This window comes from Macrobrachium nipponense, chromosome 41 (assembly GCF_015104395.2).
Source record: "Macrobrachium nipponense isolate FS-2020 chromosome 41, ASM1510439v2, whole genome shotgun sequence".
Classification (NCBI taxonomy): Eukaryota; Metazoa; Arthropoda; class Malacostraca; order Decapoda; family Palaemonidae; genus Macrobrachium; species Macrobrachium nipponense.
In genome coordinates this window covers 17197548-17224180 of record NC_061102.1, presented here as the reverse complement: position 1 = coordinate 17224180, position 26633 = coordinate 17197548, and the positions used below count along the sequence as shown (strand labels likewise).

The 26633-nt window shown below is 34.5% G+C and overlaps 2 protein-coding genes across 5 annotated transcripts in view; one reads left to right on the top strand and one right to left on the bottom strand.

Moving 5' to 3' along the window:
* The window catches only part of LOC135212547 (high affinity cGMP-specific 3',5'-cyclic phosphodiesterase 9A-like), a 640308-nt gene that overhangs the window by 502630 nt on the left and 111045 nt on the right, over positions 1–26633 (bottom strand). For 2 of the 4 annotated variants that reach the window (XM_064246080.1, XM_064246079.1), the window contains exon 2: positions 11419–11530. The exons of the other annotated variants lie outside the window; for them this stretch is intronic. The gene's annotated coding sequence lies outside the window, so the exon portion shown is untranslated. The remainder of the gene's footprint in view (positions 1–11418; positions 11531–26633) is intronic. 4 annotated transcript variants of the gene reach the window in all.
* Positions 20923–26633, top strand: part of LOC135212424 (vesicle-associated protein-like) — a 50894-nt gene continuing 45183 nt past the window's right edge. The window contains exons 1-2 of the mRNA XM_064245791.1: positions 20923–20952; positions 25036–25294. Coding sequence (XP_064101861.1) covers positions 20923–20952; positions 25036–25294 — 289 coding nt within the window. The remainder of the gene's footprint in view (positions 20953–25035; positions 25295–26633) is intronic.

Genomic DNA, 26633 nt, shown 5'->3' with positions numbered 1-26633 from the left:
CATATAACACAGCTGGTTTGTTTGTTGCGTAAACTGGTTCGGGATTGCGTTGTGTTTCTTTCCTTTTTTAATCTTTCTTTTTTTTAATGTGTTTAAAACGGCAGGGTCCAAATGAAATCTCTTGTATCAAAACGATTTAGGCAAAGGTCATGGAGAGAGAGAGAGAGAGAGAGAGAGAGAGAGAGAGAGAGAGAGAGAGAAGAGAGAGAGAGAGAGAGAGCCAACGTTTCATTACGGGCAACTGTTCTGTGTACGGACGTCGATAATTACGTTAGTTCGTTCATACACAAGGACCGCATGTCTGGTAAAAATACACACACACACACACACACACACACGAAAAATGCTAATAATTTTGAATGTTTTGTCTAAATCAAGGAATTTACTATGGAAGCATTTCAATACTATACTTTATTCATTAAGATAAAATAATAAATTGCCTTCTATACCTAACACTTTTAGTTTTACAACAACAACAACAGTAACAACAACAACTACTACTACTACTGTTGCAAATGAATATAATAACTAAATAAGATAATAATAATAATAATAATAATAATAATAATAATAATAATAATAATAATAATAATAGTAACAAAAAATAATTAAATTTTCAGTAACAAGAAAAACGACATCAGATCTAAAAATACAAGATAATAATAATAATAATAATAATAATAATAATAATAATAATAATAATAATAATAATAATAATAATAATAATGAAATTTCCAGTAACAAGAGAAACATTTGGTCTGTAAAAATAAGACTTGATTCAACGGAACCCAGGTACCAGACAAAATATAATTTTCATCTCCTAAGTCTTATGAAGCGGATCTCCTTTAATAACGACATAATACCAATAATTTGTTTAAGTACAATAATCCCATTAATTAATAACATTCCTCAACCCCACCCACCTCCTCATTAAAAAAAAAATAATAATAATACCAGACAACGCCATTTCTAATAACGTCATGCTTAACATCGACCCTTCCTTATGATGCTGCAAACGGCTTCATTCCAAATCGGGACTCAATTGAAATCACCAATCTTTATAGCACCATTTGCGAATACTTTTCAACATCAATCTTTATAGCACTATTTGGAAATACTCTTTTCAATATCGATCTTTATAGCACTATTTGGAAATACTCTTTTCAATATCGATCTTTATAGCACTATTTGGAAATACTCTTTTCAATATCAATCTTTATAGCACTATTTGGGAATACTCTTTTCAACATCAATCTTTATAGCACTATTTGGGAATACTTTTTTCAACATCAATCTCTATATCACTATTTGGAATACTCTTTTCAACATCAATCTTTATAGCACTATTTGGGAATACTCTTTTCAACATCAATCTTTATAGCACTATTTGGGAATACTCTTTTCAACATCAATCTCTATGGAATACTCTTTTCAACATCAATCTTTATAGCACCATTTGGGTATATTTTCTTCAACATCAATCTTTATGGCACTATTTGGGTATACTTTTTTCAACATCAATCTTTATAGCACTATTTGGGAATACTTTTTTCAACATCAATCTTTATAGCACTATTTGGGAATACTCTTTTCAACATCAATCTTTATGGCACTATTTGGGAATACTTTTTTCAACATCAATCTTTATAGCACTATTTGGGAATACTTTTATCAACATCAATCTCTATATCACTATTTTGGAATACTCTTTTCAACATCAATCTTTATAGCACCATTTGGGTTAATACTTTTTTCAACATCAATCTTTATAGCACTATCGGGAACATATTTTTTCAACATCAATCTTTTGGGTTTATAGCACTATGTTTGGGAATACTCTTTTCAACATCATCTCTTTATAGCAATATTTGGGAATACTTTTTTCAACATCAATCTTTATGGCACTATTTGGAATACTTTTTTTCACACAACAATCAATCAACTAGCACTATTTGGGCAATACTTTATCAACATCAATCTCTATATCACTATTTTGGAATACTCTTTTCAACATCAATCTTTATAGCACTATTTGGAAATACTCTTTTCAACATCAATCTTTATAGCACTATTTGGAAATACTCTTTTCAACATCAATCTTTATAGCACTATTTGGGAATACTTTTTCCAACATCAATCATCTATGGAAATACTCTTTTTCAACATCAATCTTTTATAGCACCATTTGGGTATACTTTTTTCAACATCAATCTTTATAGCACTATTTGGAAATATATTTTACTCATTTCAACATTTCATCATCTTTATAGCACTATTTGGGAATACTCTTTTCAACATCAATCTTTATATCACTATTTGGGAGTACTTTTTTCAACATCAATCTTTATAGCACTATTTGGGAATACTTTTATCAACATCAATCTTTATAGCACTATTTGGGTATACTTTTTTCAACATCAATCTTTATAGCACTATTTGGAAATACTCTTTTCAACATCAATCTTTATAACACTATTTGGGTATACTTTTTTCAACATCAATCTTTATAGTACTATTTGGAAATACTCTTTTCAACATCAATCTTTATAGCACTATTTGGGTATACTTTTTTCAACATCAATCTTTATAGCACTATTTGGAAATACTCTTTTCAACATCAATCTTTATAACACTATTTGGAAATACTCTTTTCAACATCAATCTTTATAGCACTATTTGGAAATACTCTTTTCAACATCAATCTTTAATAGACTTTGGAAATACTCTTTTCAAATCAATCTTTATGGACAAATACTCTTTTCAACATCAATCTTTATAGCACTATTTGGGTATACTTTTTTTCAAACATCAATCTTTATAGCACTATTTGGAAATACTCTTTTCAACGTCAATCTTTATAACACTATTTGGAAATACTCTTTTCAACATCAATCTTTATAGCACTATTTGGAAATACTCTTTTCAACATCAATCTTTATAGCACTATTTGGAAATACTCTTTTCAACATCAATCTTTATAGCACTATTTGGGAATACTCTTTTCAACATCAATCTCTATGGAATAAACTTTTCAACATCAATCTTTATAGCACCATTTGGGTATACTTTCTTCAACATCAATCTTTATAGCACTATTTGGGAATACTCTTTTCAACATCAATCTTTATAGCACTATTTTGGAATACTCTTTTCAACATTAATCTTTATAGCACTATTTGGGAATACTCTTTTCAACATCAATCTTTATAGCACTATTTGGGAATACTCTTTTCAACATCAATCTCTATGGAATACTCTTTTCAACATCAATCTTTATAGCACCATTTGGGTATACTTTTTTCAACATCAATCTTTATAGCACTATTTGGGAATACTTTTTTCAACATCAATCTTTATAGAACTATTTGGGAATACTTTTTTCAACATCAATCTTTATAGCACTATTTGGGAAAACTTTTTTCATCAGCAATCTTTATAGCACTATTTGGAAATACCTTTTTACTCTTTAAAGCACCATTTTTTAATACTTTTCTAAAAAAAAATATCAATCTTTCCAGCACCATTTCGGAATACTTTTTTCATATTCAATCTTCATAAGACTGTTTTGAAATACTTTTTTAAACATCAATCTCTATATCACCATTTGGGAATACTTTTTGAAACATCAATTTTTATAGCACCATTTTGAAATACTTATTAAACAAGTTTAATAGCATCATTTTGAATACTTTTTTCAGCATCAATCTTTATAGCACCATTTAGGAATACTTTTTTCAGCATCAATCTTTATAGCACCCTTTTGGAATACTTTAAACATGAAATCTTTATAGCACAATTTTGGAATCCTTTCAATATCAATCTTTAGCACTATTTCGGAATACTTTTCAACATCAATTTTTATAGCACAATTTCGGAATACTTTTATCAACATTAATCTTTACAACACAATTTTGGAACTTTTTTTTTAAACACTGATCTTTATGGCACCATTTTAGAATACCTTTTTAAACACCGATCTTCATTGCACCGTAAAGGATTATCTTTGTCCTACTAAATAACCTCGCTTTAAATGACGCCGTATTCGATGGCGTCATCTCCTCGTAATGCTGTCATTCGCAGCGCCATCCGCAACCACCGAATGCAAATGGCGGAGTGTGAATATTCATCCCCTATAAATATAACGACGCGTCTGACTGACGACTCTTGAATGCTGACAATTAAGGCTCTCTCGCCCAAGGGACGTTTGTGTCATGGAGATCGACGAATGCGCTCATGGCGATTATAAACGTTTTGCGGTCTGAGAGAAAGGAGCCAATTTCCGCAGACAGGCAGATATACATACATACAGGAAGTCGATGATTGGCTGGATAGAAGGGAGAGAGACTGATTCGTCGCATATCAAGAGACACACAAAACAGATAGAAAGATGACAATTACGATGGACGAACTGAAGAGAGAGAGAGAGAGAGAGAGAGAGAGAGGAAAGAGAGAGAGAGTGAGAGAGAGAGGGTGTAAAAATGGTTGCAATCTGTCTGCCAATTAAACCCGCAATCGTTCGCGCTGTAACTCAAAATCAATGAGAGAGAGAGAGAGAGAGAGAGAGAGAGAGAGAGAGAGAGAGAGAGAGAGAGAATAGTTTTAAGGACGATATTACTATACATTATATAATACATATACATACATATATATATATATATATATATATATAGTTTATATATATATATATAGTTATATATATATATATATATATATATATATATATATATATATATACTATACTATATATATATATATATATATATATATATATATATATATATATATATATATATATATAGTTTATATATATATATATATATATATAATATATAATATATATATATATATATATATATTCTTACCAATGGAGCATGCAGGCGTCGCCAGTCGCCACCGGTAGTGGTAGCTGACGCGATGGAAATCGATCTCACACGAAAGTCTTCTTCTTTTGAACCCCTATTTCAGTAAACAGAACTAATGACATTTAGAACGAGAAGCCCATAATGAAACGGCAGCCAATCGACTCTCCAATTTCGGCCAGTTAATGAAACTTCTTTGATTTTCAAGCGGTCTATATGAACTGAACATTTCAATTTACAAAGTGGAATTCATTTTTATTCTAAAAAAAAAAACGGGACGATTAAAAAGAAACTCTCTTTACAGCGCTGACTATCACAGCAATCTGATTCTTTTCACGTATTTAGTCTCATTTTCTGAGTCGTTTTCAATTTTTTAGTTTTTTTTTTTCTTTGTTCCTTCTTTCGACTGAGGGACGTGGAAACGGGTGGATATTCCTTGAGTAATGAACTAGAGTTATGGCCGACTGATTATGAACATCAGTATTTTTTACATTGTTTCGATGTCCGTTACCCATGTGTAATGCCTTATCTATTTAAGCTCTGTGAACCATTTTATCTTTTGAATTTTTATTTATTTATTTTTTGTCCTTAAATCTACGGTAGACAGGTGAGTGAAACGGGGACCTGGAACAAGTACTTTCGTAGTTTATTTCTACATTCTCAAGTTCACACTGAATCAAAGAGTGGTTGAACTTCAGAATGTAGAAAAAACTACGAAAGGATATTATTCTCAAGCACGTGTTCCTTCGTGTTACGTTGGAATTATTTTTTTTATGTAACCACGATTGTTTGAAATGGCCTAGGCTGGCATCTTTGACCACAGGGCCATAAATATACATCCAAAATAATGGCTCTTCGTGAAATACGCTCATTCTGACAAGTAAATGTTCCTCCCTCGTTGCAAATCGCATAACTAACGCTCTAGACCGAGCAGAAACACACATGACCATATGACTTACAGCCACTGCACTGAACTGGGATCAGAGATACTGAAAAACATTTGCAGTTCTTATATTTCTGACGGTTACAAATGTGACAACGTTTACTCTTCATTTTTATCCGATTTTCGAGACATTGACACAGACGTCAGTATCGTGCTAGCAATTGAAAATATAGGTTTGTTGATTGTGCGCAAACTGATATCTCAGTCTACAGTAATTGCGTAAATTACGATTTGAAAATCACGATCATTACCTTGGCCTGTATACAGATCCTGTTACTAATTTTTAACGAGCATCTGATATGGTAGACGAAAATTTCCTGTACTGTACACTTCCAAAAACATTTTTTAAGCTACATGAACATTATACATTTGTAAAGAGCGTCTGTTTACCTGCCTCGTTTACAATGTCTGCGTGCCTCAGGCGAACGCAATGCATATTACTTATAACAACTTAAGCCAGTGCAATACGAGTTTAAGAGATGTTGTACAAATCCAGTACCACAGATGTGTATGTACTACAATTTATTTTCCTTTGCTTACCTACTCAAGCTACACAAAGTGGCGAGAGAAATTATCAATTATGACAGGTGTTTTCCCAAGAACTGATGGGCTAGAGACCAAGCAATAACGCTGGTGATAACATCAGTAACAATTTCTACCCTGGAAAAAAAAAAAAGTTTTAAAAAAGGAAGGGAGGAGGGGGGGCGAGGGCAGTGATTCCTAGCAATGAAAATGAGAGTTTTAGAATATCTCATTTACCTTCTCCATTGACGTCCTACGGCTGGAGAGATGGTGCAGTCGAACAAACATTTAGGAGGAAAGACAGCTTTAGCACTGTGAAGGGTAAACGAGCTATTAATAAATCATTTGCACAAGGTTCTGCAAGAGAATATATTATCTTCTGAAATTTCTCTCTAAAACCACATGATACTTTTACACCAAGAATACACCGGTTGTCATACTGGGAAATGAATGAAGATAATTGACGGGGAAGTGTCAATAGAAAAGACTACAACAATGAGAGACTCAAGAGAACACTTTCTGTACCAGTATTTACTATAGTAGATTCACATCAGCCGTGCACTTGATGTCTAGGCCCGTCCCTTACGACCCTCCTGGCTGGCTTTTGATAAGCCAGTCACAGGGCTGGAAACTCTCAGTCTCCCTCGAGAGTTCACATAGGCAGGATGTGTGCTCCTCCTCTCCCGAGGGATACGTCTTTCAAACGTATACCTCAACAGCCAATCCGGAGCTTCGTAAGGGACGGGGCTAGACATCAAATGCACGGTTGATGTGAATCTACAATAGGATATAATGACCAAGAGCAATTGTTGAGTATACAATTACGAGTTCTATCACATAAGTAACAGACGCGGGGAAGACCTCATTACCTACCCTAACATTGTGGGGGAAATCGAGCCTCTCAGGATTCTGTGCACAAATAACTCACGCATGAAGGACTCAAGATAAGTGGACAATACGACTGCAAGGACTAAGAGCAGGAAGAAATATCATTAAAAATCAAAGACCATTAGTAGAATCTACGTATCATTATTGAGGATGTTGCTATAACTCTGATGCTGTAACACCAATTACCAACGCTCCTTTGACATATAAACTTTATTATAAATATATAGCGAGATTAGGAAACGATTGGGGGAAGTACCTAACGTTCTGAAAGCAGGCGGAGACTGGCAGGGCCACAAGCTGATGTCCTCAACAAAAATGACCCGAGATGGAATGAAATCGACTGATGACAGAAAAACAATAAAGGATTTTGACCTACGATCACAAATGGAAAAGCTGACACTCCTTCCCTGTAAACAGTCCACCAGATATCATCCTTGTCTAACCAAGCGTGCATCAGATGTGGAGTCATTAGTTTTCCTTGAATTCTTCACCCCTTCCATCCATTAAAAAAAAAAAAAAAAAAAAAAAAAAAAAAAAAAAAAAAAAAAAAACGGCCCGACCCACCATAACTCACTTCCGTGGGCTCAAGTACCACTCGTTTATTTTATTCCTTAAGTGTTCAGTTCCCCACCCCCACCCTCCCCACCCTCTTTATTTCTTTTTTTTTCTCAGTTCGGGATAGATGAGGGAACGCATTTTGCATGCCACGTGTACCTTTACAAATCAGGAACGCCATCATATGTTCCCGTTCATCGATTGTGGTATATTGCCTTTAATTGCCTTAACACTTAAATTTATCAACAATAGGTAAACAGAATTTAAAGAGCTGTCTCTCTCTCTCTATGCGTATGTATGTATGTATGTATTTATGTATGTATATAATATATATATGTGTAAAATAATTAAATTTATTAAATAGTTTTACACACACATATGTATGTGTGTGTGTGTAAAACTACTTCAAACATTAAATACTCTTACACATACACAGTCTCTCTCTCTCTCTCTCTCTCTCTCTCTCTCTCTCTCTCTATTCACTGACAATGGAGTTCTAACAAATTTGATGCTACTGCATTGCACCGAGTGTAATTGGCTCTAAAGAATCCAATTCACGGGAACCGAGAGATATTCGTGAACAAAGCCTTTCAGAGCGAGTTGGTCTATTTACGATACGTTAGAACAAGCTTTGATTCCATTCAAGAATAAACGTTCTCTGTCAAGCGGATACTCTGTGTGAGAGAGAGAGAGACAGAGAGAGAGACTCACGATCTCTCCTTCTTAACTGAAAGAAATCCGCAGAGATGGACGGAGGAAATGGGATGGAGAAGGAAGACTCGAAGTGACGATGGACACGAGAGAGAGAGAGAGAGAGAGAGAGAGAGAGAGAGAGAGAGTTATGAGTGATTGAGTGAATGTGTGTGTGAGAGAATGAGGAAGAGGAGGAGGAGTGTTCGAGTGGAGGAGGAAATACCGAAGAACGATCTGGTGCTATTTGACGAGGCTCCAAAGCACAACAAACAAGTAAACAAAAGGGTCACCCTTTCCCTCCTCCTCCTCCTCCTCCTCCTCCTCCTCCTCCTCCCATGTGTTGTGTTTACCTTTTCTCGAGAGATGATACACACGCGAATAATTTACTCCACTTTCGTTGCTTGGTCTTCGAGATGCATTCCCCAAGAAGCGTCTCGTGCTATATAATAATAATAATAATAATAATAATAATAATAATAATAATAATAATAATAATAATAATCTTCTGAAGATTGAAAAAGAAACCCACAAATTCACTTTGTAACTGTTTACTTCTAAGTATTTACATTTAGTTTTACTCCACACTCTGTGGAGTAAAAGTAAAACTAAATGTAAATACTTAGAAGTAAACAAGTTACAAAGTGAATTTGTGGGTTTCTTTTTCAATAATAATAATAATAATAATAATAATAATAATAATAATAATAATAATAATAATAATAATAATAAGCACATTCACAGGAATGGTAACGATAACACCGTTAAGAATTAGTACCATGTTGATGCCGGACATATTTAGAAAAAAATTAACTGTAATTAAAAAAAAGTAATAATAATAATAATAATAATAATAATAATAATAATAATAATAATAATAATAATAATAATAATACTGTAAGCACATTAACAAGAATGGTAACGATAACACCGTTAAAAATTATAACCGTGATGATGCTGGATGTATTTATAAAAAAAATTAGCTGTAATTAATAATAATACATAAAATAATATTATAATAATAATATAAATAATAAAATAATAATAAATAATAATAATAATGAATATAATAATAATAATAACAATAACATCCGATCCGATTCAACATGACTTTAATTAAATTCCTAGGAACTTAATTAAAACGTTAGTGATAATATCAATATTCATCCGTATCTAACTCAATCCCGTATTTAAATGTTCAGCTGTAATTATCTAACTGAAATATGAGAACCATCTGATACAAAGTATACGAATAGAAATGAAAATGTCTGGAAAACAATGAGCTCTATCTAGTTAAATACTTAGAGATACTGAAAACTGTCCCTGAAGTCATTGGTTGTAACGAGATATAAAAAGAAATAAACACACATATCTATGTAAATATATAAATATATATAACATATATACATATATATATATATATATATATATATATATATATATATATATATATATATATACATGTATATATTATTGCACATATCCGTGTATGCCATCAAATCTAGCAAAATTCTTCAGTGTCAATATCACATTGCCGTCTTTGATCAAATACCATGCATTTTTAAAAATGTTATCAACGTTTAGGTAAGACCATACTTCATGAAAACAAAACTATTTTCTAAAAAGAATTTCCAGGTTTCAGTAAAAGGAATAAACATGACTTCATCCCAATCCTGCAGCCGAGCAGGTGTAGGATGAGACACAATGACTCATCTGGGTGTATAGTCAATAGCTACTGGGTATATAGGAAATAGCCACTACTGAGAACTCAAGGAGTAACATATAGGTTTTGAATATTACCCCCTTGAAACAGGTGGAAAAATATGCACTGTTCCTCAATCTCGAGAGCTATTGGAATTTCCCCTAATAAAAAAAAAAAGTGCTCAACAGATGAGCAATGGTACTGGCTTTTCAATCCTGCCAAGGAGCTACGGATATTTATAGCAAGACAAAGAGTTCCTAAGTAACATTAGATATAGTCGCTTTCCCTCAATGCTATCTCAGAGCTAGAATTCCTAGACACATGCGAAAACTGTCATGGCTTCTCAGTCTTACTTTTAACGTTGGTGGTGGTGAAGTTGGTGGAATTTATCTCCTAACGAAAAATTCCTTGATATAAAAAGAAATTGTTACTGATTCTCAAACCTGCCTCAGAGCAAGTGGAATTTATCACTACCATATAAGGAAATGCCATGGCTTCTTAATCCATCCTAAGAGCTGGGGAATGTGTCTCCTGAAAACAATTCTTAAATAAGGGGAACAGTTACTGCTCCTCAAACCTGCCTCAGGGCTTGGGGGACTTACCGCTGAGAAGGATTCTAATCCGTATACTATGAGTTAATGGAATATTCGTCTCCTAGCAAAATGATTCAAAGTTGAGGAACGATCATGTTCCTCTACCCTGCCTCAGAGCTAGGGGAATTAGTCTCTGCCAAATAATTTTGAAACAACAGAAGGATGAGTCACCGTTCCTTAACCCTGCCTCAGTGTTAGGGGAATTATTCACTGACAAATAATTTCAAATTAACAGAAGGAAGAGGTACCGTTCCTTAACCCTGCCTCAGAGCTAGGGGAATTATTCTCTGAAAAATAATTTCAAATTAACAGAAGGAAGAGGCACCGTTCCTTAACCCTGCCGCAGAGCTAGGGGAATTATTCTCTGACAAATAATTTCAAATTAACAGAAGGAAGAGGCACCGTTCCTTAACCCTGCCGCAGAGCTAGGGGAATTATTCTCTGACAAATAATTTCACATTAACAGAAGGAAGAGGCACCGTTCCTCAACCCTGCTGCAGAGCTAGGGGAATTATTCTCAGACAAATAATTCCCAATCCGATGAGGAATGACCCCCGTTCCTCAAACCCGCCTCAGCGATGGTGGAATTTATAACGACCGAGGAATTCCACTGTTCACCCGACACAAGCCCACAAGTCTTGAATTACTACATAAAGGTTTGCCTACCTCCTCCCCATGATAACTCCTTTAAGCACTTCCCCTTCTCTCTCCGGCGATGAAGCACCGAGTTCAAATAATATTTCTTTATGATAAGGTCCTCCGGCATCTGCGCGCTTACCTGTCAAGAACAGAAATATTTCAATGAGTTCATTTCTCCGGAATGGAATCTTATATGAACATGAGACAGGAATAAAAAAAATATTATGGTTATCAAATTATTAAATATACTACTCTTTAAAACGAAGGAAATACTCAATGGAAAAACTAATAAAACCCATAATTTTGGCTGTAGATGAGAAGCGAGTAGGCTCTTTAAACCGAGTAACTTTCAACTTTGACCTTTCCATCTTATCAAAAGTTAAAACCATTGTGAATTATGGTTTCCCTCCTGTTATTTTAAAGAATAAACCTCCAAGACTCAGGAGCCTAACTTCTCAGTTTGCTCTCTATTTTGGGCACCCTTTTCACGGCAAACATTGAATCCGAAGGGAAAACTTATGTTGAAAGGGTTACCTTGCAGGATGGGATTCGAACCCCTGCACTAAATTTAGGTGCTCAGTCAGAATAAAGTTATTGTAACCCACAATGCAACCATTCCGATTAAATGCTTACAAACCAAAAGTACAAAATTATAAGACAGAGAGAGAGAGAGAGAGAGAGAGAGAGAGAGAGAGAGGCCATCGAAAAGTTTAGAAGTCTTTATGGCATACTATCAATAATGTTTGTATCACAAGAATGAGACCTTAAGACTCCATTATTATTATTATTATTATTATTATTATTATTATTATTATTATTATATTATTATTATTATTATTATTTTTATTATTATTATTATTATTATTATTACTGCTATTGATTGATTTATTTGTTCTTGTTGCTTTATTTATTTATTTATTTACTCATTTATTTGTTTATGTATTTATTTATTTATGTATGTATCTATTTATTTAATTATTGCAATTCTTGTTCGAGCAATGAAATGAAAAACCACATTACATCGCCCACAAAACACATGACAGCAAAAAATTATTGGCATTTCCGTTAACTCGATTTCCAACCCGTCCTGTAACCATTCAATAAACTCCAAGCCCCACAAACGCGATATGACAAATGAAATCAACAAATGCGGGCCACATTTCAAAACGAAAACAGGCGGGAAGCGTTGTGGAGTGACGGCACCACACTGCATCCTTTCTCTCTCTCTCTCTCTCTCTCTCTCTCTCTCTCTCTCTCTCTCTCTCTCTCATTATCAATATAATATATATGTATATATATATGTGTGTGTGCAATTTATTTATCACATCACTGTGAATTATATATATAAGCATTTTAGCTGCGAATTTCGTTTAATATCCGATTAATGCTACTTCGGGAATAACCAAGAGAGAGAGAGAGAGAGAGAGAGAGAGAGAGAGAGAACAGTTCACTCGTACTTGTTTTCATGGATACTCCCAGCGCCACTGGCCTTCAAAATTGAAAGTACGAGAAAATATGCTCTAACATACATCATTTTGGCTCCAACAAAAATATGAGAGAGAGAGAGAGAGAGAGAGAGAGAGAGAGAGAGAGAGAGAGAGAGAGAGAGAGAGAGAAGTATATTCAAAGCTGAAACCCAACCTACCAGAAGGCAATCAGACTCATCTGAGGACGAAACAGATCACACGAACGTAAGGAAGATCCAGAAATAGAGGAAGGTGAAAAGACACCCAGTATGTCAAATCCTCTTAGAGGTCAGATATCACAAGGCACGCAAGACGCATGACCCTGGATGGAATTCGGAAAAAGGGCTGGATATAACTGAGCAAACGGGTATGGGGTATATTTTGTAGTGTAGTGTATATGTATTCTTTTTCTTCTTCTTCTTCCCAGCTTTAACTCCTTTTTATATGGGGTCGCCTTTATGAATGAGTCGTCTCCATAGATTTCTGTCCTGTGCATCGTTCTCGTCAATACCTTTCCATAACAAATCTTCTCCCACACAATTACGCCATCTCTTTCTTGGTCTTCCCTTCCTCCTTCTACCCCGCACTTCCATTTCCATCGTATGCCTTCCAACATGATGTTCCTCTCTTCGTATCATCGAAGTCTTCCCTCCTGTATCTTCTTTGATATTTCAACTACCTTTGTCGATCTTCTTATACACACATTTCTAATCCTATCTTCCCTTGTTACTCCCGACATCCATCTCAACATTCTCATTTCTGCTACATCATCTTCCCCTCTGTTTTCCTCATAACTGCTGTTCTGTTCCATATAACATAGCTGGTCTGACCACCGGTCCTATGAAACTTTCCCTTCAATTTCAGAGGAACCTAAATGTGACAGAGGACCCCGGAGTATATAGTATATATAATATATATATATATATATATATATATATAGATATATATATAAATTTATATATCATATATATACATATATACAAAATCATTATATATAACATACACACACACACACACACACATATACATATAGTATATCATATATATATATATATATATATATATATATTTCTATATATATCGTATTGGTATGTACGGTATATATATACATATATATATAATTTATACACACACACATTATATATTATATATATTATATATATATGATTTGTATACACATCACATTATTATTAAGATTATATATATACACACATATATGGGTAAATAATTTGAATGCTTAAAATTGTCAGCATCCCAAACATTTGCTTGTAATACAGTAAGCCGGAAGTATCTCATGGGGCATACTGAAGCTGACCTCAAATTATCGATAAATGCCCTTTAAAATCATAATAACTCCAACATGTACTGAAATAGCTATAAAATATCTACAGTCAATTTTAAAACAATCGTAGGTCCCAAGAGTTTTTGAACTGATTTATGCATTGATTTTTTAAATAATTGTATTTTGGGTAATATTCATAGCTAGTCAACTTAGATTCCTTTAACATTTCTGTAATAGAAAAGTATTTGTCTATCTTTCCGTCCTCAATATTTTCTGTCCGCCCTCAGATGTTAAAAAAAACACTCAGGTTAAAAGGCTGCAAATAGTTATGTTGATTATACACCCTCCAATCATCAAACATACCAAATTGCAGCCCTCTAGCCTAAGTAGTTTTATGTTACTTAAGGTTGAATTTGTCCATAATCGTGCTTCTGGCAACGGTATACGATAGGCCAACACCTGGCCGTAGTTAAAGTTTCATGGTCCGCAACTCATACAAAAAAAGTATACCGAGACCAACGAAAGATAGATAGATCTATTTCCAGTGGTCTTGATTATACGCTGTACAGAAAACTCGTTTCTTCGGCGCATTTTTTACTTGGTCTAATAATATCCACGAGTCTCATTATCTGAGCCCAAGAAGCTTGTGCAGACTGCTGGAAAAATCTAATTTAAGCGACGACCAAAATGGGGGTATCACGTCGTTTTCTCTTTTCTCTAATGTCCTTTCTTCTTCTTCTTTAAACAAATATTTTCTCTTTTCTTCCGAAACTTTTTTTTTTCTGTCTCCTCACTCAGCCCAATTCATAAAAATTGATAGTAATAAATAATGAATGAGTAAAAGGCCCATGGGAAAGTACCAAAGATGTGACACGGATATCGCTTAAGGATTAAGGTAATCAGATCACACAGGATCAAAATTCTTGCCTCAATTTCCTAGAAAGAGAGAGAGAGAGAGAGAGAGAGAGAGAGAAGAGAGAGAGAGAGAGTGTGTGTAATAGTAGTACATTTCACTCGTAGTATACATGTCCCCACATATACAAGCAGTTACCACCTTTAAAAAAAATGATCGTATCAGAAAACACGCCCTCACATACTACTACATTTTGGCTCTCGAAAAAAAATAGCGAGAGAGAGAGAGAGAGAGAGAGAGAGAGAGAGAGAGAGAAAGTTTCCACCAGAAATCTCAATATTCCCAATAAATTCGACGGAGCGAAGGCAACCCAAAGTTAAAATATAAACAATTTTCTCTCCCAGGATTCTATTTCCAGCCGAATTCTCGATACTCCATAAAGATTCCAGAGCGGAATGAAAAGAGAGGGAGAGGCAATCGAGCGGAAAATAAAGAACTTAAAAAAATAACGAAACTACAATTTCAAGAATTAATTAGGTCAAGAATGAGAGGTTTATTTCTCCTCCTTCGTTCTCATTTTCTCTTGCAAATGAACATTTCTTTTTCCCAATCGCTTTTTGTGAGGAGTATGAGACTGAGAACAAGACGATTTCAATACTTGAAAGTTCTCTCTCTCTCTCTCTCTCTCTCTCTCTCTCTCTCTCTCTCTCTCTCTCTCTCTCTCTCTCTCTCAAGCACATCAAAAGTAGAAATGAAATCTAATAAAATTATTTTTCCACAATGCGAGATTAAAGAAAAACGCCTTTATCGAAGGAAAATAAAGGCAATAGCATAAAAAAAAAGCTTAGAGAGACGGACATAGGGGAAGATACGAACGCGTGCAATAAACGTATGACTTAATAGGGGTACAGACCTATGTAAGATAAACATAAACTATCAAGGCAATGTATGACAATATAATAGTGTTTATGCAAATAGCAACAGCTATTACCATGGCAATTATTGACCTTGTATAAAGTCACTGTTAAAACAGTAAAGTTACATTAAAGAATAAATTCGTTTAGTTGATAAGAAATTTAATCAACAGGACTGGCCAAAACTTCGCCCTCCGCTGTGGTGACTTTTCTCTCATAAACTCCTCCGAAGCTAAAGAGAATTTTAAATTTCACTTTTAAACCACAAGATAACTTAGACTTTCTCTCTTAAACTCCTCCCAAGCTTAAGAGAATTTTTAATTTCTTTCTTAACCGTCTCCCAGGCTTAAGAGAATTTTAAATTTCTCTCTTAAACCGCCCTTCCCAAGCTTAAGATAACTTAGGCTTTCTCTCTTAAACTCCTCCCAAGCTTAAGAGAACTTTAAATTTCTTTCTTAAACTCCTCCCAGGCTTAAGAGAACTTTAAATTTCTCTCTTAAACCGCCCTTCCCAAGCTTAAGATAACTTTGACTTCTATCTTAAACTCCTCCCAAGCTTAAGAGAATTTTAAATTTCTCTCTTAAACCGCCCTTCCCAAGCTCAAGATAAGTTTGAAGTTATCTATGAAACTCCTTCCAAGCTTAAGAGAACTTTAAATTTCTCTCTTAAACTCCTCCTAAACTTAAGGTAACTTTAAATTTCTCTCTTAAAATCCTCCCAAGCTTAAGAGAACTTTAAATTTTACTCTTAAAACCCTTCCAAGCTTAAGTGAACTTTAAATTTTGCTCTTAAAATCCTCCCAAGCTTAAGTGAACTTTGAATTTCTCTCTTAAACTCCTCCTAAATTTAGGAGAACTTGAATTTCGCTCTTAAATTCCTCGCAACCCTTAGAGAACTTTAAATTTCTCTCTCAAACCCCTCCCAAATTTAGGAAAACTTGAATTTCTCTCTTAAACGCCTCCCAAGCTTAAGAGAACTTTGAATTTCTCTTTTAAATTCCTCGCAACCCTAAGAGAACTTGAAATTTCTCTCCTAAACTACCCCCAAGCTGAAGAAAACTTCGAGGAGCGGCGTATTAGACAAAGGTGACCAGCAAAATTTTAGAAGACCTTTCATCTATAATACTGCAAAAGCCAAGGTTACAAATAAATCTGTCCTCATCAACTCCTGAACCCTATCAAAAGATAAAGCAAGAAAAATAAGTGATGCAGGGGGGGTTATGTATATTTAATCCCAGAGGAAGCGAACTTACACTTTTCATCTAAAGCTACTCTGAAAAGACTTCCAAATCCCTTCTTCATATAATATATATATATATATATATATATATATATATATATATATATATATATATATGTGTGTGTGTGTGTGTGTGTGTGTGTGTGTGTGTGTGTGTGTGTAACTGAATCACGAAAGTTTGGAACGTGATAAATCCATAAATAAAGGTATAAGCCAGAAAGGAAAGATACACAACCGAGAATCTGCAAGATCTTTCGACTCAACGTCCTTTACTTAGCAGACAAACTGGCTTACATGAGAAACTGAGAGTACAGGAAAGGTCGTATAGTGACAGATAGGGATTATAAGAAGATTAGTACCTAGAATCCAACACACCTGGAGTAATCTTTCCAAACAAGCATAAACATGGGTACAATTTAAGAACAAAATGATTAAGTCCAACTGCTCAGACACAGGGACAAGACAATTAAAGGATTATACAGGCCGACAGCTGACCACATTCAGATTCACTCGGTAAACAAAAACTTATTTCACAAAAACATATTAAACAATACATATACAAAGAAAATATCTCTAAGGCAAATAATTTGTATTTAAGTCTGTAATTATATCTTTGAGGTCATTCTTAAACATGTTACAAATACAAGGGTCTAAATGAAACAGGCCATGACTAATATTAAAATTACAATGAGAAGTAAGTTGTATTATGGCAGATTCCAAAAGATTTCGTCATAAGACATCTTTTGATCTTGCAATTACTGAACTACCAATCCAATTTATCCGGTGGTTGTTTTCACTTAAATGAATGAATATTGCATTAGATGTTTGCCCAGTTTTGACAGAATATTTATGCTGTTTTAATCTTACTTCTAAGCCCTTGCTCGACTGTCCGAGATATAAGGAGGGGCAGTCCAGACATGGAATTTTATATATTATGTTGTTGCTTTCCCTGGGGCCATTTTTTATTAACATTCCTTTTAGTGTGTTATTATAGGAAAAACAAGGTTGACCTTAAAGGCTTTTAACAGTGATATAATGGTTCCAAATCCGCTAAAATGAGGCAACCTGAGAATGTTCTTAGAATTTTCTTTCTCCGTGTTACTTACACTATAAAACTTTTTGTGGGCTTTATTATAGCAAATATCTAATATCTGTGAAGGATAACATAAATCTTTCCCCATTTTTCTTAAGTATTCAATTTCTTGATCCAAATATTGGGGCCTATAATATATATATATATATATATATATATATATATTATATATATATATATATATATATATATATATATATATATATATATATTCTTGCAATTCCTGGTATAATTTGCTCAGCATGTTAATTCCCTTATTCCCTTTTTCTTCGCGTCTCTCGTGAATATCGTCCTTGAAGAGTCGGGTCAAAAAAAAAAAAAAAAAAAAAAAAAAAAAAAGAGATCCAAGTAGTAAACTAATGAACAAAGGTTATTTAGGAAAAATTATTTTTTAAAATGAAAATTGACTGAAAGAGTTTTTTCAAAAAGTGACCCACTTCAAATCAATCGTGTGTGTGAATAAATACATGAAAAATACGAGTAGAAATGTCAATTAAACCAAAACGTATTTACAGCAGGAGTTTCACGGAGATGCCGAATCTCTTTCTCGTAATGGTATACGTAAGAGACGGCTATATATATATATATATATATATATATATATATATATATATATATATATATATATATATATATATATATATATACATATATATATACATATACATATATATATATATATATATATATATATATATATATATATTATATTATATATATGTGTATATATATATACATTATATATATATATGTGTGTGTGTGTATATATATATATACCTATATATATATATATATATTATATATATATATATAAGAAACCATACAAAAAGACCATCAACTTACTCGAGTAATTTTATGCTATGGGCGAGAAAATAAATTCTTTAAAAAAAAAAGTGGGATTTAACCTATCTTACGTAAAATGAATATAAACAAGAAGTGGGATTTAAAATCTCTCACACATTATCCTCTTACGTTACATCATTAGCGGAAAAATGGACAGATCCTTTCCTGCTTGCCTAAGATATTACCGAAGTGTTTTACACGCTGAATGATTATCTTACAACAAAAACAAAAAAAAGTCTTTCCCTTTTTTGAGTCTGGAAGAAAATTTAAATCTTGTATAAGTGTGGCATGGGTGAGAGGAGCCACGGCCGTATTCCTGTTGACCTTCAATGATAATTCATTCATTTCGGGGTCTACACATTTGAGGTTTAAAATCAAAAGTCTGTTATCTTTTTTTTATTTATTTATTTATTTTTTTGGTAATCGGATACACTATAGTTTGTCACTTTGCCTCTTTTATCATTCTCTGTATATTTTATCTTGCCTGAAGAAATAGTCTACGCCTTCAGTTCTTTCAACAAACGTTTCTCCTTCGTCGTCTTTTATTTTTATGCAAACCAATACACTATAATTTGTCACTTTGGGCCTTGATTTTTCTCTGTATTTTATCATTTCCCTGAAGAAATATTCTATACCTTTCATTCTTTCAACAAACGCTACTTCTTAGTTGTTTTTTACTTTCATTTTCTTTTATTTTTATGCAAACGAATACACTATAATTTGCCACTTTGCATCCTTTATCATTCTCTGTATTTGACAACTTACTCACGGAATTATTGTATACCTTTCTCCATCATTTCCTTAAAAAATTATTTTGTACTTCTTTTCTTTTTTCTTGAAGATGATTTTTTTTTTTTGTATATTGAAGGAAAACGTCTCCTATCAATATTGGTTCTTTCAGAGCCTTCATGACATTTGAGCTACATGACAGGACCTTCTTGATTAATGAGATTGATAATACTTAATGTTATAACTAAGTAAGTTGCTTGTTCGTGAGTCCGAGTTTAATACTCTGAATTCGTTCCATCGTGAATTATGATCATGACCTCACTTTGCTCCTAATGACATTTGGCTATGGCAGTATACATGACTATGACAGTATACATGGCTACGGCAGCATACAAGGCTATGACAGTACATATGGCTATGACAGTATACATGGCTATGGCAGTATACATGGCTATGACAGTATACATGGCTATGGCAGTATACATGGCTACGGCAGTATACATGGCTATGACAGTATACATGGCTATGACAATATACATGGCTATGACAGTACATATGGCTATGGCAGTATACATGTCTATGACAGTATACATGGCTATGGCGAGTTATAGACATTGGCTATACAGTATAACATTGGCTATGACGGTAACATGGGCTAACGGGCCGTATTACATGGCTATGGCATATACAATGGTATTGGGCATTAGTATACCTGGCTATTGGCCAGTATACATTTGGGCTACGGCAGCAACAGGCTATGAACGTATACATGGCTATGACAGTATACATGGCTATGGCAGTATACATGGCTATGACAGTATACATGGCTATGGCAGTATACATGGCTATGACAGTATACATGGCGACGGCAGCATACATGGCTATGACAGTATACATGGCTATGACAGTATACATGGCTACAGCAGTATACATGGCTACGGCAGCATACATGGCTATGACAGTATACATGGCTATGACAGTATATACATGGCTACGACAGTATACATGGCTACGGCAGCATACATGGCTATGGCAGTATACATGGCTATGACAGTATACATGGCTACGACAGTATACATACTACGGCAGCGTATACTGGCTACGGCAGCATCATGGCTATGACGTATAACATGGCTAGACAGGTATATACATGGATAATACACAGTAATACATAGCTAACGGCAGCTACATGGCTGTGGACAGTATACAATGGCTATGACAGGTGATACATGTGGCTAACGACAGGTATACATGGAACGGTCAGGTATATACATGGCCACGCGGCATACATGGCTTGACAGGTATACCTAGACATTGACTACGGCAGTATACATGGCTACAGCAGCATGCATGGCTATGACAGTATACATGGCTATGACAGTATACATGGCTATGGCAGTATACATGGCTATGACAGTATACATACATAGCTATAACAGCATACATGGCAATGGCAGTATACATGACTATGACATAACGGAATGAATCGAGGAAGTTAAAAGGAATAATAAATTTAACACTTAAAGCAAAAAGATGAATAATTCAGGGCAATACGACAATACATACAGAGTGGATTACATTCCATGCTCTGAAATAGAAATGACAGAAGGAATCTGGGAAAGGGGATTAAAAGAATCTGGAAAATGAGTAGAAGAAACTTACGGTAAGTAAAAATAAATAAATGAATAAATAAATAAATAAATAAACTTGAAGTTCCTTGCCCCAAAACTTGGCAACCCACTGCCCATCACCTGACTAGCTTCGCAAACTGGTAAACGTAACGAGGTGGATTTTACACTACAGCTCCCATGTCAGGCTGTAACTGAAAACTACAATAAAGGGATTATACAAAGCTAAGTCCAATTGTCCTGGAGAACCCACACGGCTCCTGAAAGGAAATTAAGTTAGGATCAGCTCTTGCCGTTACGTCCGCGTGCAAGCTCAGGGGGATTTCACCATTGCTTTTGAAATGAGATTCTTTGATGACAATAGCATCAAGTCCATAAAATTAATTAAACGAGATTATGTGGTTCTCAAAATTATTTGTAATTTAAAAAAAATATATATTTATTAGTCAAATCATGTTGTTATAATAAAAATAAGTAATGGAATGGCCACATACACAATTCAATAAAATAATATATATTATTATATATAAATAAATAATATAATATATTAATTATATATATATATATATATATATATATAACTGTATGTGTGCACAGCTAGTGAGAGAGAGAGAGAGAGAGAGAGAGAGAGAGAGACGATGCACGGAATAGTCTTAACTTAAAATAACCTGATAACACATTTACGCTCACTGCACGTAAGTTTAAAGGCTCGCTCTTGCAAAGAATTATTCTAATTAAATCTTATATAAATCACAGCAGGCCACCTCCCTATACCTGATTAATTTCCTTCGAAAATAATTAAGCACGCCCAAAGGAAAAGCTTTTCGAGAAGTCTCGTAACATGACATGACAGTAATTAAAAAGCAACGCACCAGCATTTGATAATCTATCCCTTTCAGGCGGCTGAGAGGGAAAGATTGATAAAGTTCTCCCCCCCCCCCCTTTATTAATTGGAGCCGTGGCCACTGGAGCCTCCAACGCCAAATTAACCTAACAAGAAGTCAACTTCGGTATTACGCGAGTTTCTGTTACTCTATGTTCTATTAGAGATTCCTAAATTAGATTGTTTGGACAGAATCTGTTCATGTTCGAAACTCCGCAATGGAGACGGATGTTACACCCAAAACGAAATTCATCCATTACTATAGGCAATTCTAAGTTGTAAATGGTATTAATCCACACTGTAAAGACAATTTTATGTTGTAAATGGTATTAATCCACTGTAAAGACAATTCTATGTTGTAAATTAATTTTTATGTCGTAAATATTATTATTCAACACTGTAAAGACAATGTTATGTTGTAAATGGTATTAATCCACTGTCAAGACAATTGTACGTTGTAAAAATTGTTATTCAACACTATAAAGATAATTCTGTTGTATATTGTATTAATCCACGCTGTAAAGACAATTTTATGTTGCAAATATTATTAATCAACACTGTAAATACAATTTTATGTTGTAAATGGTATTAATACACACTGTAAAGACAATTTTATGTTGTAAATATTAATAATCAACACTGTAAATACAATTTTATGTTGTGAATGGTATTAATACACACTGTAAAGACAATTTTATGTTGTGAATTTATTAATCCACACTATAAAGACATTTTATGTTGTAAATGGTATTAATCAACAGTGTAAAGACAATTCTATGTTGTAAATGGTATTATTCAACAAGGTCAAGAAAAAGTTATGCTGTAAATTAAACCTTTCTCGGATATAACAATGAGCCTCAGTATGATTTACAGAATCAAGCAATCGGGCGTTTATTATGAAAGTCTCATCACATCATTCAAACATGCACATCCATACAAGCAAACTTCTGCTTTCACTGTTGTTGGCTAACATGCACCACTTTCCTCTTTAAAATTAATGCAATATATCTCTTACTTATGTGACTCTTGAATCATTAACATTGTCTCTATTTAAGACCCATGCTCTCTCTCTCTCTCTCTCTCTCTCTCTCTCTCTCTCTCTCTCTCTCTCCAGCAGTCAAGCTTGATGTGGGCAGCAATACCAGTCTAGATCTTATTACTCTGAGAGAAATAAAACAATATCTCATCACCTCGTCTTTGGATAAGTTTGAATGTAATCCTTAAGATACCGGTCTCCGTACCTTAACCACCAAGAAATACTGCATCTTTTGAAAACGGCTGAATGATGCAAGACCATTATCAAGATCAAAACAAAAATAGGAAATTATCTTACTCTATATTGACATGCGGCTTGGGCGAAATGGTTTAAGCATACGACTTTGGTGAGAGAGAGAGAGAGAGAGAGAGAGAGAGAGAGAGAGAGAGAGAGAGAGAGCAGAATATCAGGTCTTTTGTGGCTGAAAAGCAGTGTCTCGTCACATGAATATGTTAATACTTGAAGTCTTAAAGACGTATTTCATGACGACGACGACAGGCATCCTGACGTCTTACCTTGGGTCAATACGAGTCTAATTCGGGTACAAATGGTGAATCTTCGAGAGCGTTATTACGTTCGAAGGAATATTCCTTCTTTATGCTACCGGAACCTTGCTTGGCTTCGGGTCTTGGCAAATCAGCCACATGAGCTACCAGACAATCTGAGAAAAATACATATTATATATGCCTCTGAATACAACTAGGGGGAAACTATGTTTATGTAAAAACAAAAAATAACCAAAATTTACTTAGCTGTCAAATCTACTTTCAATGTCACATTCGTAACACGGAAATTTACTTAACTGTAGATTTGACAGTTAAAAAAAATTACTTAGCTATCAAATCTACTTTCAATGTCACATTCGTAATATGAAAATTTACTTAACTGTAGATTTGATAATTAAGTAAATTTTAGTTCGATTTTTTTTATCTATCTGAAATCCATAGGCTGTCGTATTATAAGTACAATATGTATATTTCTGGAACACGTCCATTCACGCGAATTCTACATCCAAGATATTTTCTTGACCCCAAATCCTTCACCACCAATCGGACACTCCGATCACCGTCTCATCTACTATCGCTTTGACCTTCAACTCTGACCTAACCAATTCCCTCCGCGCACCGCCACCGACGGCCCTTTAGCTGACTCTCGTAGAGCTGACACACGAGCCTTTTTCCCCCTTAATTTTCCAGAGGGGAGTGTTTCTTGGATACCCGAAACCCTGAACTCGTTTGAGAGAAAACTATTGAGATGGCTATTTGTCTGTCAGTCCGCACTTTTTCTGTCCGCCCTCAGATCTTAGAATCTACTGAGGCTAGAGGGCTGCAAATTGCTATGTTGATCGTCCACCCTCCAGACACAAGGCATACCAAATTGCAGCCCTCTAGCATCAGTAGTTTTTATTTTATTTAAGGTTAAAATTAGCCATAACCGTACTTCTGGCATTGCTATAGGTACCATCAGCACACGTGGGTAGTGGCTGGGAGTTTCATAGGCCGTGGATGAAAGTTTCATACAGCATTATACGCCGTACAGAAAACTCCATCGCAATATGATGGATATTGGGGCATACTTAGGTCGACTCCTCTGATCGAGAGACGGGTACATCATCCGTCAAAAGCCTACTGACGATTCTTGTATTTCTAAGCATATTGATGATTTTTGTATTTCTAAGCCTATTGATGATTCTGGTATTTCTAAGCTTATTCGCAATTCTTGTACTTCTAAGCCTATTGATGATTCTTGTACTTCTAAGCCTATTGATGATTCTTGTATTTCTATGCCTACTCACGATTCTTGTACTTCTAAGCCTATTGATGATACTGGCATTTCTATGCCTACTCACGATTCTTGTTCTTCTAAGCCTATTGATGATTCTGGTATTTTTATGACCATTGATGATTCTTGTATTTATATGCCTATTGATGATTCTGGTATTTCTAAGCCTATTCACGATTCTTGTACTTCTAAAAATTCATGACTCTTGCATTTCTAAGCCTATTCATGATTCTTGTATTTTTAAGCCTGCTGACGGTTCTTGTATTTCTAAGACTATTCACGATTCTTGTACATCTAATTAAAAATTCCTAGACTGATTTATTATAAAAGGAAATGTTTAAAAATCCCATGAGAATATGATATGTGATATCTTGGACTAGTCTATTTGAGGAAAATGTTCCGGTCCTTCGCCAATCAAATTTTCAACAGCGTCTGAATATTCAAATTTCCTTTTCGGTCCCATTCCGTGAGGGTCCTATGGAATTCCGCGTCTCGTATTTCTCGGTCGTTTCGTCTCTCGGGAATTTCAATGCTTCTGCGCTACTGTTTTGCACTCCCTTCTAGAAACTCTCAGGATTTTTCCTCAACGGGTCTCCTCTGAGACCTCCGACCAATTTGTTCTCACCTTTTTTCTTCGATTCTATTCAGTTTCATCCTTTGTCTGCGTGGTAGGAGTTAGCTGGTAATTGGCTGACTCTCTTTCTATGCTTCATTTCCATTAACTATAGTAGATTGGGCCCTCCTACGTTCATCCAAAGAGTGTCTCAAGACGTAGACTGTGAATTGGTAGAACTGGTCACACTCATAACAGCTGCAACACTGAAATAAAATGAATCTGAATTTCCAACATTCACTCTCACGCTGGTACCGAGTGTTTTAGAGTCAAGTCTGTATAGCGAACATCAACAGAAACGCTTTGTTGGTCGCTCTTAATTTTATTCATAGACTGCGACAAGACTTATATTTAGGGTCTCCTCTTCGACGAAGAATTAATAAAACTCGCCTGAGTAAATCACTTCATGAGTGTTGCTGACAGTTTTATGTTGGGAGAATTTACTGGATATAGCTATCCTGGGGCACTTTGCAATTCTAGGCCAGTCTACCTTGGGTGCCGTTTCCAGGTTTATTAGAATGGCTCTTCCATTTCATTTCATATATTTCCAGGGATTCTGCTATTTTTTTTTCTTTTCATCACAGTCCATTGCTTTGATCGTATTTCCTCTACTTTCCTTATAAGTAGCAATATTTATAAGTAGCAATATTTATTTTAGAAGTCAATCATTTCCTTTGATTCTCTTCATCCTCCCATTCTTTGGGATGATGCAATGCCTGCGTTCTTGTAAACTATTTATTACTAATAATAATAAATAAATGTTTCGTTTAGAGATCATGATAACACACTTTCAATGCGTGGATTATATATAAGCTTTTACAACGCATGCGTCACTCCCAAAAACAACCTGGCGGTTAAATATTACAAAATCTGTACATGAC